The sequence below is a fragment of the Danaus plexippus genome, assembly GCF_018135715.1.
Source record: "Danaus plexippus chromosome 13 unlocalized genomic scaffold, MEX_DaPlex mxdp_15, whole genome shotgun sequence".
Classification (NCBI taxonomy): Eukaryota; Metazoa; Arthropoda; class Insecta; order Lepidoptera; family Nymphalidae; genus Danaus; species Danaus plexippus.
Window position 1 is genome coordinate 1,291,246 of NW_026869849.1, and position 14,205 is coordinate 1,305,450.

The window sequence follows — 14,205 nt, forward strand, 5'->3', positions numbered from 1 at the left end:
CCTCGACTGTTTTGTGAGCCGTATCAGTTTCAATATTCAACACGCTTTAGTTTCGCATAACTACAGAGAAAATAAATCAGAAGAGACAGAATACCTTCATTTAGTCTTTTCTAAATATGCGAGTGTATACAGGAAGTTCCAATTGTTTGATCTCAACCATCAGATGAGATAAAAATCTATATACATTGATAGAACTTTAATAAGAATATTTGTAATAAGAAGTATACTTAAAATTACATGAAGCGATTTTTTTATAATAGTTTTCTCGATTATCACTACTTGACTCATATCTCATTAAGAATCAATATCGAAATACCTTACTAATATTCTACTCAATTAAGTTTTGCGCACTTGATATTTATATTAAGTTAATAATTGATTAAGTTAGACAGGAGTTGGACATTTGTTTCATGAGTTCACGATAACTGCAAGGCACTAACGCTGCTTTGGATTAAAATGTCATCTAAGTAGGAAAGTTGTGAATAGAGTTTTATTTAATTTTATTTTTGATTATTCTGAACTAAAAAAAAAACAAATTACGTAGATATTGAGGTGACTAGAAGTTCTTGCTATCGGCCAAATAAACGTGTATGCGGTTTCCGCACGAGCTGTGATTAACAAGACACCATTATCGCAATGTTTTATTGACTATAGGCTATAGTCTATATACATAGTCTATATACATACATGTTTATATACATGTACATACGCTATAGTCTATAGCGTATGTAAGCCGAATGAAATGATTCTTTACCCACAAAACATTCTACCGACTTCTGTTAATAAAAGTCAACCTATAAACAAAACTCAGTAAAATTTTATTATCCAATTAATGTACATTATTTTCCCAATGTAATAATATATCTGTTTCTCTTTGATTTGCCATATGTTTGGATTATAAATGGAGAAATAAAACAGAAAGACAGAGACATATTTATAATTTGCACGTAGTGAGGCCTGGTCCTATACAGGAGGCATACGCTAAGGCATGAGGTATAAAGTTTTGTTCATAATTGCCGCTGAAGAGATGAGCCCATGGCCCGTGGGCAAAAACCGCCACGTCTTCTCCACCATGGGTCTCACGAGGTATTGGAACCAGCGATGGATATGTGTAATTAAGGTCATCTGCAGAAAATCAATATACATAGTTAGAATACCATATTATAAGTACATTTCAAGCATATTGAAAGAGTTAATAAAATAAAAGTGACAATTTGTTACGAAACTGTATTTAATCTTTAAAAAAATAGACATATAAGAAATAAAGTAAGATTTAAGACATGACAATCTTGTCGCGGTTATTGTTGAAAATAAAATATTAATATTAGATAATGAAAAACATTTTGAAATATATTTATTAAATCCAAAGAGTATTTATAGTTAGGATTCATAATAACAATTATTAAAATAAATTATTTACGTGTTTTAAATATAAAAAGTACTGGTATATGAAGATAACCAATACGGATTAGCGTTTCTTGCGAAATATGTGATTGTTTATCAATCCTTTCATATTCCCTTAAAAGATATATATTTTCTAAGAAACATTATAAACGGATTAATTGATATTGTAATGTACGTATAAATAATTTGCTCTTACAATTCTACAGGCTCATTCTTAGGTTATAAGAAGAATACGTACTCATATTATCAAACATGAGATTATGTCTGAAATTCGTTCTCGACATCGATCCCGGACCGTTCGCGTAGCTCAGGATGGTGTATGGCAGGTTATCAGATGCGTTGTACTGGAAGTAAACTCATAATATCATTTCAGTATTGAAAGTCACGTATGTGAGTTCACTTTAAATTTTGTTCGTAATGTATGCTTAACAACGAACTTTTATTGGTTAATTAGCATTGAGTTCGAAAACAGGAGATTGCTTAGAATAATGAATTGTAAAAGTTTTGTCATCAAGTTCGATTAAATCTTTTAAATTTTAGGGAAACGAATTATTTAATCTGTGATTATAAGTGATGACTTACTATAGATCGAATCAGGGGATGAGTAATAATAAACAAATTTAATGTCCGATAAATGGAATTATCAAACCGGAAACCGCGACTCGCCCTGGAGTATTAGATAAGATGTTACATTATGAGAGGGTCTGGTTCGACCAATTTCTGTATACTTTTGATTTTTGTTTCTTCCCAATAAAAAATCAAATATAACGATAAAAAACTAAGTATCTAAGTCGTAAATGTCTCACGGAACGTGTTAGAATTTTATAGAAGTCATTCCGTTTCAAAAGTAACAATGTATGGAGTTGTTGAGACACAAACATGATAAAATCTTATGAATCATCGATGAACGGACATTTCAGTTATTGACGATAGCCACGATTTATTTAAATTTTCTAGTAAATATGACCTAAGTAGGACGGAGATTAGAATAAGGAAATTGTATTCAAAGGATATTTTTAACAATTTTTTTTATTATACTTTGTTCATCTTCGAAACTATTGTCGTATGATATATGTACAGCGGTTAATACTAATAGCGTCTAATGCCTACTCACTTTTGCATTAGCAAATCCTAATATATCAGATCCTCGTTTGCTATAACCACTGTAACTCATTGTATGGCTGTGATCTGACGTGACTACAACTAGGGTTTCTTCGATGTCAACTATCCTCAATGCAGCTTCAACAGCTTTAGCCAATTCAGCTGTTTCATCTAACGCTTTACGTGCTTTGGTTTCGTGATGTGCTGTATCTATTCTACCACCTGAAATTAATATCAATTAAATATCTAGTGGTCAATAACCTGTTGGTGCGGATGTAAACAAATTGTTACTTTTAATTGTTACCTTCAACAAACAGGACAAATCCTTTTGTGTTCTGCGACAGAATTTCAATTGCTTTTTGAGTCATTTCGCTCAAAGTAGGCTCCTCATCACCGGCTTCAAGGTGATATGACATGTGATCAGAAGCGAATAGACCCAATACACTACCGTACTTATTATTATCTAAATTTAAAAGCTCTTTTCTACTGTATATGTATTTGGGATAAATGCCAAGGCTTTCTTTCTTCACGAGCCATTCTCTGATCAAATTTCTACCGTCATTTCGGTAGCCAGAATTGCCATTTGAATCAATTTCACTTCGAGGCATAAAATTTTTTCTTCCACCTCCGAAAACTACCTGCAATAGAAGAAATTTTATAACTGCATACTATATTATATTAGATTAGTAACGATTGAAAATCGTGTCATGACTACCGGCAAAAATTCCCAGATATATTTATAGTACGAATTCAATGTATTTTCCAGTCATACGCTTATATTTTCGAGGTCATGAATCTGAGTTAACTAATATATTTATAAATTGTAGTACATCGTAACATCTCTATTTATTCAGTGAAAATATATTTTAAAATAATTTAATACTTCAAGGAATACGGATGTGTACATTTGACGCGGACACAGACATAACAACTTTCACGCATAAAGATCTCAGTTGGTCGTGTATTACTATCCTTTGGCTTCACGTTAAATGACATTGAACTATTTGATTATAATAATCCAATCACATTATATTATATTAACCGAGTGTTACAGTCCCATATCCTCGTTCACCCACATATTAATATACATTAGCTATTTAATATAAATAACTAGCTAAAAACCAGAATCTATAAGTATTACTTAAGTGTTTTGTTTTGTTAAGATAATTAGGAATAACTGCAGTTCTGTTTAGCCAGTTCTTTGTGTTGCAATTTCTCCAAAGAAAATTGTCGTCCCATAAACACTATACATTAGATATGATGAATGATCGTTTTATTTCATGGAGAACAAATCACATCGAAAATAAAAATAGTTTTAACGTTTGTTTTGCTTCTATCCTTACATTAAGGCCGCTGCCAACTCTGCCTCTGACAAGTTGTGACGCAATGTCCTCGCATTTCAAACCGCGGGTCGGTAAATCCGCGTCCGCTTCCCACTTGCGATCGGCGGCGTGCGCGTACGCAGCTGCCGGAGATGCGTGAGTCACCCTCGTGGTTGTCACTATACCTGAATCAATAGTTTGATAATATGGTTAGCAGTTTTTTACTTCAATATTTGATAATCGGTTGAATTTTATACTCATGACTAATATTGTCTATAAATATATGACAAATTCAAGAGTCGATTGCCTTTTCTTAAACTCGGAACCAATGACTAATCTTATAATAGTATTTAATTTTAAAAAGGTTTTGTTCACACCTCTACTCATATGTAGAAAAACAAACGTTTGTTTATAATGTTATACGGCCTTATGTGGACAACTTTTTTTTAACTTAAGAAAGGAAATCTCTGTAATACACTTTACTATCCTACCGAACGAGTACAACGCTTAATGCACGTGGACTCTTTGATAGTTAAAACTATCAATCTCACCTGTAGACTTGCCAGCTTTTTGAGCCCAGTCCATCAAACCCGTGACGGAGTGTAAGCCATCCCTCTGACCAGCACAGTCCCCCCTCTTTACTGATCCACTTAAGCCAAGAGTTCCACTATTAGCTTTAACTCCAGACAGATACGCTGTGCCGCTGCAAGCAGAATCCGCAACATTATGGTCCACGCAGTAAGTCTAAAAACAATATAAAACTAGTTAAGAAAATATGTTGTAATAAATTATTAAATTGTTTTTTTATGCTGACGAATGATACTGAGATAAGAAGCAGTAGGCCTTTTACAACTCTACTTAGAATGTCATAAAGCTGACTAGGTCTAATATTTTTAATTGGTGATAAAAATTGCTTATCACAATATACTCATAAAAAGCATCTTTCTTCCACAAGAGAGTTCAAGTTATATCAAACTTAGAAATTAGTAATACATAAATTTCATGAAACATTGGAAAATTTACAAGAAATTTTGATTGCACTGAATAAAAAACGGATATTTTAGTAAGACAATAATATAACGCGAATATGTGTCCATAGTTTGGTGGCCTATTATGCAGATAACCGTTAATAGAAGAGTTAGTATTTTAAAGTACTTAATACTTCAGTGGTTTGTAATAGAAATTATAAATACATTTAAGATAACTTCTCATTGCAATTCATTAAATAGTTACCAAAGTCTCGTTATGGTCACTTCCATAAATCTCTAAATGATACAAATAATACAAACAGTTAACAAGCCGATAATTAATTTGATTGTTTTTCCGATAACATTATTACGACTGTGGGAATTATTGTATTTGTTTAGTGGATATTAAAATGTCAAATACATATTTATTTGAGTTAATTACATATTGTTTTGTATTTGTCAATAAACTGAATTAAAAATGTCATTTAAAACACCTAATAGAATGTTTTGTTTTATAATAATACTAGTTTTGGTCTCTCTTCGTGAGTTTTTTCTCTTCTTTGGTGACTCTTCGTGAGTTTCAGATTTAGAAATGTACGGCTGACTTGCACAACTTTTCTCCGCCTTAGGGGCGGTAAAAAACAAATTATGGATTTTATTACGTTATATTGTTTCTTTTCGGTGCCAACGGGATAAAAAATATCGTATTTCCGTCTCCTGTTTCTAAACTTACCTCCCAATCAATTGACACCCAAGTCCGTGAAGCCAGTTTAGAGTTGTAATAATTGTAAGAAACACTACTTTCTTTTATATACAAACAAATAGATAATCTTAAACAATTAGCAACTTTATTGTTAAGTACGAATATATTTTCATATATCAATTATGTACAATGTCAGTTTTAGTTTTTCGAATAACTAAAATAAAAAGCACCTTCGCTAGTCCAGTATAAGGAAAGCTTTCAAAACTAAGCTTCAGTTCTTCGCCGTTGTGTCCGTACTGACCCCCTAAATAGACTCTCGTGGCAGCCAGCGTTGTGATGCTCATACCATCGCCGAGGAAAAGTATAACATTCTTTGCAACTTTTGTGTTTTGTGGAGTCGAAAGCTGTAAAGTTAATAATCATATATAAATGATGTTTTAGTGTCGACTTGATATATCGAAATTAAAGTGAGAGATAAAATATGCTTTAAAAAAAATTACATTAATAAAATAAATATTCTTACTAGCAGTTGGAACGCCCACATAATTTAACTTGTGTAATATTTGGTAGATCCATTGTAATTTTTTATAAGATATTTTGATATGACTGTTTAAATTGTTAATTATAAACAATTATATTTGTACATACCTTTGCCCGTAGCGTCCATTGTGCTTGTATCTTCCAATGATCTTTGTTCTTTTCATCAAATAACGTTCTAGTGTACGAATCTAAAAACAAATACCAATAATACTATACATTCTTTTATGCCCAAAAACTGTATATGTATTTATGTCAGTAAGTTATTTTATTCTGTGTTAAGTGATAATGGAAATTATATTTTCAGATACTATATATATATATTTACATTGTAATATTTTAATTTGGTTCCTATTGAAGGCAGTTTATTTAAACAGATTTCCCTTCCATAAAAGGAAAACCAAAATATATCTCGTTTTCTGTCTTAACTACCACAGTTACGTTTTCTTCAATGACTGAAAAGACTTCTCCTATAGAAATTAAAGTGTTAATACTTTTTACAATTTTTGTACACCCATTTGGTCCCGTCAATCTTCCTATAGTAGAAAAAAATCAATTTGCCACACCCATTGTCGAGTCATCTTAATTTTCTATTTCCAGATATGCCATCTGGACGTCTAAGGGATTGTAATTTTTTATTTTCAGGTGGAACATCTGATCATTATTGCTTTATGAAAAAGTAGTTGTAAATACAATAATAGTGTTGTATATAGTTCCAATAAAGATGTATATAAAACCACCATGGATATAGTTAATGTATTGCTAAACTCTGTGTACGTTTCCACACTCAGTTCAAGGCTACTGTCAATAAGAAAATTAACGACCGTTTCAAAATATCGGCCAGTTATCTATTACGTGGGGTTATGTGAAAGCGGACCTTGACCGATTAGAATGATAAACAAGTAATCAAAGAAACGCTTTATTATAAATAATGTTGACAAAAAACTACTCATGGCCCCACAGGAAACATCAAGTTTTATCTCAGCGAATAAAATAAGAGACGAGAAACGTGAAAATGCATGTATGCGGAATATAAAAATTATATGATAAAATGTATTATTGATCAATTTTTCGTTTTATTTTTATTTTTCTGAGTTACTATCACGAGAAACAAAAATTATCGAAGGTGGTTTTTGAAAATAAAAGAATTTGAGTATTTTGTTCAAATCTTGGACAACGAAAATTTATTTGTGTCCTCCGAAAATATCGCAAGTATATTAACTATTTCTGTAATTAACAGGTTGTCTGATATATTTCTTGGTTGTGAATGTTTTACTTAAGTTGCAAAACTAATATTGCTCGATCACCAATCGGAAACCCTACAAGAGCGTGCAATAGGTATTTGTGACCTCAAATGATGAGTGACAGACCTCTACATCACGGGTCGTTTACATTATTCTTATTGAGGCAGTACATTTAAACAGGTATTTGTATTAGATATCAAAACTAAAGGTTGTCTTATGAATATTTTATTTATTATAAATAATTCCTGGTCAGCTAAATATTGAATATATATGAATAAAAAATTTAAAATAATCCAAACGTACTTCCAACATTAGTATTATAACTTAGATTCATTCTTTCAACTATTCTATCCAAAGTTAATACGGCTGAGTGGTCACAACCAATATTTAATGCTTTTATAAAGCATTAAAAACAATATATTTTTTTATTAACGAGATTAATTTGAGTCGTTTCTTCTTCGGATGGTTTGGATGGTTCAAGTAAAGTCCATAGAAATTTTTGTAACCACATCTTTATAACAATAATATGTTTGTTTAACACCTGTCCTTTACGGCCTACGTTTCCACAATTAAATCGTCACGGCTGATTGGCGCTAGAGGTAATATTATTTTCAATAGATTTAAATTTAAACGAACGAACGAACGAAAATAATTTAAACGAAAATTGAAGTCCTGGTATTAAAGAATTGTTTGTAATATAGAATTTGATTTCAAATAAAATGATCAGATCACAATAAATTTAGTGTCTCTTCGTACCCTTTTCTTCTAGTCAAGGCTTTTTTTATCGAGATCTAACCTCATGTAACTTTATTCAAATAAAACTTATATAATAACACATCTATATCTCCTTAAAAGACGTTTACAATTAAACTTACCTCACCAAGATTATGCTCCGATTATTCGTAAAAACACAACTCGCGTACAAATAGCTGAATATCGTGACTTATAACCGGTATTCTAATTTATAAATGACCAATTTTAACTATCAATGTCGGCACATACAATGAGAACAGAATAATATAATAGAATGTTGATGTACATTCATTTAATTAAATTCCCACATTCGTTCCCAATTACCACATCTCACTAAACACATCAATTGTATCTACTTATTTGTTTAATATCTTTAAATTATGAGAACATTATTAAACCTTAAATGTAATTTCCCAAAACATATATTGTTACTTCAATTCATAAGTGGCTTCCTGTAATATTGCTTTAGAAATGTATTTGTTAAAAGAAAGTAATTTATACAACATTTTTTTTTTAAACATTAAAACATTGACTTAAAATATACATTAAACGATAGAATGCACAACAATTATAAGAAGCGAAATATTTTGTTTACAAATCAATGTTTAGTTAGTGAGCCATTTAACTAATTAAGGCACAATACGTGCGTACACAATCGATGTTTTAAATAAAAAATAATTTCGTAAACTAAGAATTAAGATGATACTGAAATTGTCTGTATAAATACGTTAATAAATATCGATTAATTTTGAAATCAATTATCTTGCAGATAATAACAATTAATATGTAAATGAAACTAGTGTTATTCGGATTTACAACGTTGCAAAATTGCAACGTAACCGTTGCTGCAAAGTAACCGAAACGTCGGGATTATGTAGTTTTAAATAATAAAATCCGCGTAGTAAATCCGAATAACACTAGTTTCATTTAAATGAATACTCGCGAAAATCTTAGATCTAATTAATATGTATTTTAAAATAATTATCTCTGATTCGAGTTTATGACGCAGTATTTCCTATGATTTTATATGTTGTTTCTAAACTTTCACTCTGAACGCCCTGAGATAGGTTTATTTAGCATGAGTTAACATTATAAATAAATAGGAAGGGTTTCGGTTTCTTTGACAAATCCGATAAAAGTTTAAGAAGGGTTGTGTGTTAATAATCTTAAAAGCTGTGGCAATATATTTGGAGAATCACTTAAATCAACTCGGAATCTATTTATTTGTTTTAAAATAATAGTTATTGAAGGATATGGGCCATGAATTTTTATGTACACATATACGTAATCTTTGTTTGGATACGAACAGTTTTAACTATGCTCCCGGTGACTATAACTATTATTTTTTATTATTATTTAGGTACCTTATTATCTAGTTTATCTGATATGTATTCATAGTATCATTAATAACTATATGATCAAGTAATCAAACTTTGTAGACATCAGAACAATTTAAATGGCATACATAAGTAAAATCGTATTTTCTATGTGTCATAGAAGATTTTTAATTTATTTATACATATTTTCATGAGCAAAACTAATTTGCATGTATAACTGAAAGTTTTAAAAATTATGTAACCAATTTGATATTCATGAAATTTTCATTTTATTTCGAAACATGTTTGTTGAGAGAAAAATAGGAAAATGCTGGGGGAAGTGTCAAAAACAAGCGAGTTAATTAATTTCAAAAGTGAGACCACACGCGATGAAAACTAGAGTACAAAATTTTGAAGCATCCGAATTTTTAAATAAAAAGTGTTTAATATGTGAAGAGAAAAAATCATAATGTCTCATGGGTTGTTATATACATTTATTTATATATAAAATAAATTTAATTTCGGCTAGGAGCAACAATTAATAGCTACAAAATATTCACAATTATAATATTTTTAGCTTAATTAATATATAGAATAGATATACTTACTTTTATTACTATATACAGTTCTACCACTTGTGTAAATAACGCACACGAACACAACACAAGTATATAACCACATATTTCTTTGTATTAAATAATTACGGAAGATGTTTTATACATTCAATTCATGTTTCACTTATGTGTATACACGTATTATGAATTAATTATTCAAAGCTACTGTCCAACGGTTGCCATGACACTGGCGGGAACGTTCCTTTCAACTTACTTAAAAGTGCAATATCCGTTGGACACTGATTTGAATGGAGCTGTCAATGACATTTTAAATTTCTATTATATGATTCAGTTCGCTGAGATTGTAATTACTCTTATAAGCGACGCTTTAAATATAGTATGTGTTGATCTTAAAATGTATTGCATTTCGTAAAAATGTAAAGAGAAACTTAAACTATATTAAATTTTTAGCTCTTGAATTCGTATGTTAGGTTAGAGACAAATAAATTAAAATTTATAATAATATTTTGTTTTATAATAATCTGTAGCGGCTCTATACCTCTAATTTAATTTTACGTCTATACAAACATCTGCGTGACGATTGACACGACACGCGGGTCTCATCTGCGTCAACATAGTTTAGGTTTAACAATCACAAGTAAAAAACATTTCCCAGAAACAGATGACATTTAAAGATCGATTTCTTAGGGGAAGCCCTGCACTGCTATTACAAAACGACAGTCAATATAGAACTGCTACAATAGATTCTTCCAACACTAACTACTTAAAAAAAAAAAATTTAAAAAATAAATTGATTTTTTTTTCCTATGAAGTGAGTGATAATAAAGAAAATTTACCTATATAACATCGCCGTATCTATTAATTTCCATTCCATATATTGTACCTGAATTTTAATTCAAGTATTTTCTTTAACATTACCTAATTTTTAATATTAGAATGGAACAGAAAAATAATATTTATATTGTAAAATTAAATGTGACAACTTGTATAGGTACCTATCTTAGTTGTATCGTCTTATTTATTCTATTACATGTAACACCTGTAGTGCTTACATCCTTTCATTATCTGCGCCGGTTCGATACCTTCTCATTATAATTTACATTAAATTTTATAATTAGTTCTTACATATATTTCATACGCAATGTGCACATAGCTTTATAATGTTATCAGTCGACAGTTCGTTATCATTCAAATACATTTTATGTGAGACTTGCTGAAAAAAATATCAATTAAATTTAACATCGACATAACAGTTTGACTTAAGAAATGTCATTTTGACGTGTACCTTACCTACCTACAACTATTCATTACTTTTTCGTACTAACAGTTGACCGTGACTTCTTTATAAAAGTATGTTAAGGTATAAAAAAATATATAGTTGAATGACCTTCGTCACAGTTTTGTACTGAAATAACGAATAAAATGTGAGTTATCCAGCGGACATGCAATCATGTAACAGACGGTAATTAGTTCATATTTGAAACAGAAAATTACAGTTTGTATTTTTCGTTATTTAAATTATTAATCAGGACATGATTTCTTACGAAACTTACAATGAAATGTTAAATTTATAAAAAAAATACACTATATCATACAAACGTTACAGTATATTATTTTTGTCATATGTATTTCTTTCCGTTTTTTTAAATATCAGATTAAAAATATATTAATTTAGAATTAATACGTAATAATTTTAACGTCTACTTAGAGTACTACATTTTTTATTATCAAATAACTTATACTACCTCCTATGTTTTTTAGAGCCGGGAGTGGATTTCCGAACTCAGTGAATGTTCACTACTAATATTCTTAGTAAAGTTAATAAGAGGAAATTAGTTCACTTGATTATTAAGTTAATGGAAACACGAATAATTAAATTGTTTTTCCTTTATATTCTTTTTACAGACATTATTTGTTAAGAGTTTTACATTAAATTAGAAATAATACCAGTATTGTAATAAGGAAGTTGTTTTAAAATTATTATTGATACATTATTATTTTTATTATTATTATTATTATTATTATTATAATACACGATACACCAATGCCTTATACAGATGTCAAAGACCCTGGCAGGATGAGAGTGGGATCAATTCCTTATATTTTATATAGGCTACTTTCACAGGGGTTAGGTTGAATCACTCCAAGTCAACAAGCCATAAGCCATAATATTTGACGTGAGTAACGAATGTACACAGCTTTGGACATTTTTATTTGTAGTAAATTTATTGTTATTCTCTATGGAAATGTAATACTCACTAGCTTCTGTTTAGTTTTTCACATTCTTCGTAAATTTTTTATTAAATTAAACTTCTAATATTTAGGTTCCGATAATGTTCAAATCAGTGTTTTAAAAATGAATTATAATATAGTTGATGTATGTTTAATCGAAATAGTAGGGAGAATCATTTGTATCAATTTGAGGAGGATTTCTATTGCATATAAATAAATTTCATATATTTACGTTTATTCTAACTTATACGTGTCTAAGCAAATCATTTTTTCCCAATGATTGCTTTGTAATAAAGGCAGCTGTAGCCTTTTCTTTTCGATACGTAAACAGTGTGATCATTCAAATATATGAAATCTTACAATGAAATACACATATCTTAATTTAAGTTGAATTATAATTAAAAATTAAATTAAATTACAGATAGAAAATTAAGGGCCAAATGTGACATAGCAGACGATATTTTATAACTCATACTTAACATCATGCCCAAGTATCGTCAATATTAAAATTCACTTTTATATGAATTCTTATAAAAGTGGTGTTTATTACTACGTGCATCTTCAGCATATGCATATAGTGAAAGTATATTCTCTTCGGATTCATAAATTCGAGTTGAACAGTCTTTGCGATGAAAAGGTTATTTATTTTGAAAAAAAAGAAAAAATACTCTACAAAATCCAGGAGTTCCGATTAGAGAATATATGTGTGATATTATTTTTGATGTAGCTCAGTGTGTGACAAAAGAGAGAGCGGTCTTTTTTTCTCTTTCGACCAAATTTTTCGTGTTTAAATTACTTTTTAGGTATTCGTTGCATTTGTAATGAATGTTAACTTTATACAAGTGGTTAGTTCGAGGAAGGAAAGCATGTCTTGTAATCGTGCTATCGTTGGCCGGCGTCATACATGTTGTATATTTTACCGAAAATGCCTCCATATGTATTACAAATCAAATCTTATTTATATAAAAGTCAAATCAAATACATTTCTTATAGTCTACGAAATTTCATACTATCAGCGATCTCTTTATAGTAATAAAAGAATTTATATAGGTTTAGATATATCAAAAATTTAAATGGACACCTTTCGATTATTTAATTGAAAGGGTATTTCCCAAAGGCAATTAATACTTTCAACGTAACGAACATGTAAATGACATTGACATTCAACTTTTATGCTATACCTACTAACTGTTGCCTGCGGCTTTTTCCACTGCGTAGACCAGCTTGAAGAGACACGTCTCCATCCTCATGAGGATTTATGAGACCCTGACTTGGTCCCCATAAGCCAACCACAGGACAATTTATTTTGAAAAATGGAAATTTGTATATCATCGAATGAAGAATAGCTTAACAATTATATTTTTTTAAATTGAGAGCCTCCTGCATATTGAATTCAGTTATAAACTAAAATAACTCACAGCTTATGACATGACCTATTTGCAACTGAAAGCCCAAAATTTTCTAGAAATGCGCCAAAAGAAACAGACATACGGAAAAAAAAAATAAAATGTCAGTTTTGATATAGGCGTCGTAAGTACTTTTATCTGCCTTTAGTGAAGATGTTAATTTGAAATTACAAACAATTTATTAGTGTTTATACGCAGTATGCACTTCTTATGTGATTATAAAAGGATTTGTATGTTGTACGTGTGCTTGTGAATATATATATATATATAAATACACGCAAGGTTTAATGCGGCTGTGGCGTCGGTAAAATCTGGTGTCATAAAAATTTACTATTTGTCCATTTGGTACCAGCTGAAACATCCAATAAAAGATTTTATTTATATAGTAGAATCCCATTTGAAGGTAGTCAAAATTTACGCTTTTTAAATTATTTTCTTACTTATTATAAAATTTAGAAGCTTCGAGGTTAAAACTTTCCCTACAGATATTATCAGAATGCCAAGGATATAAAATAGGAAACTCTTCAGAGCAGCTCTAAATTATTTTCCACAAAAAAATGTCTTGAAATTTTTGCTTAAAATATAACTTTCAAAATTATAAATTTTGGTAGGATATAAGAACCGACAGAGGTAGCACTTGCTCG

The 14,205-nt window shown here is 30.0% G+C and overlaps 1 protein-coding gene across 1 annotated transcript; it reads right to left on the bottom strand.

The window, feature by feature from the left end:
• Nucleotides 1-921: 921 nt before the first annotated feature.
• On the bottom strand, nt 922-10,141 carry LOC116770445 (membrane-bound alkaline phosphatase-like). Its single transcript, XM_032661922.2, has 9 exons — nt 9,957-10,141; nt 6,147-6,226; nt 5,729-5,902; nt 4,379-4,571; nt 3,849-4,012; nt 2,810-3,143; nt 2,519-2,727; nt 1,643-1,748; nt 922-1,125 (listed from the first exon to the last, which is right to left on the bottom strand). The coding sequence occupies exons 1-9, from the start codon at nt 10,027-10,029 to the stop codon at nt 935-937; spliced, it is 1,524 nt and encodes a 507-aa protein (XP_032517813.1). The 5' UTR covers nt 10,030-10,141; the 3' UTR covers nt 922-934.
• Nucleotides 10,142-14,205: the final 4,064 nt, after the last annotated feature.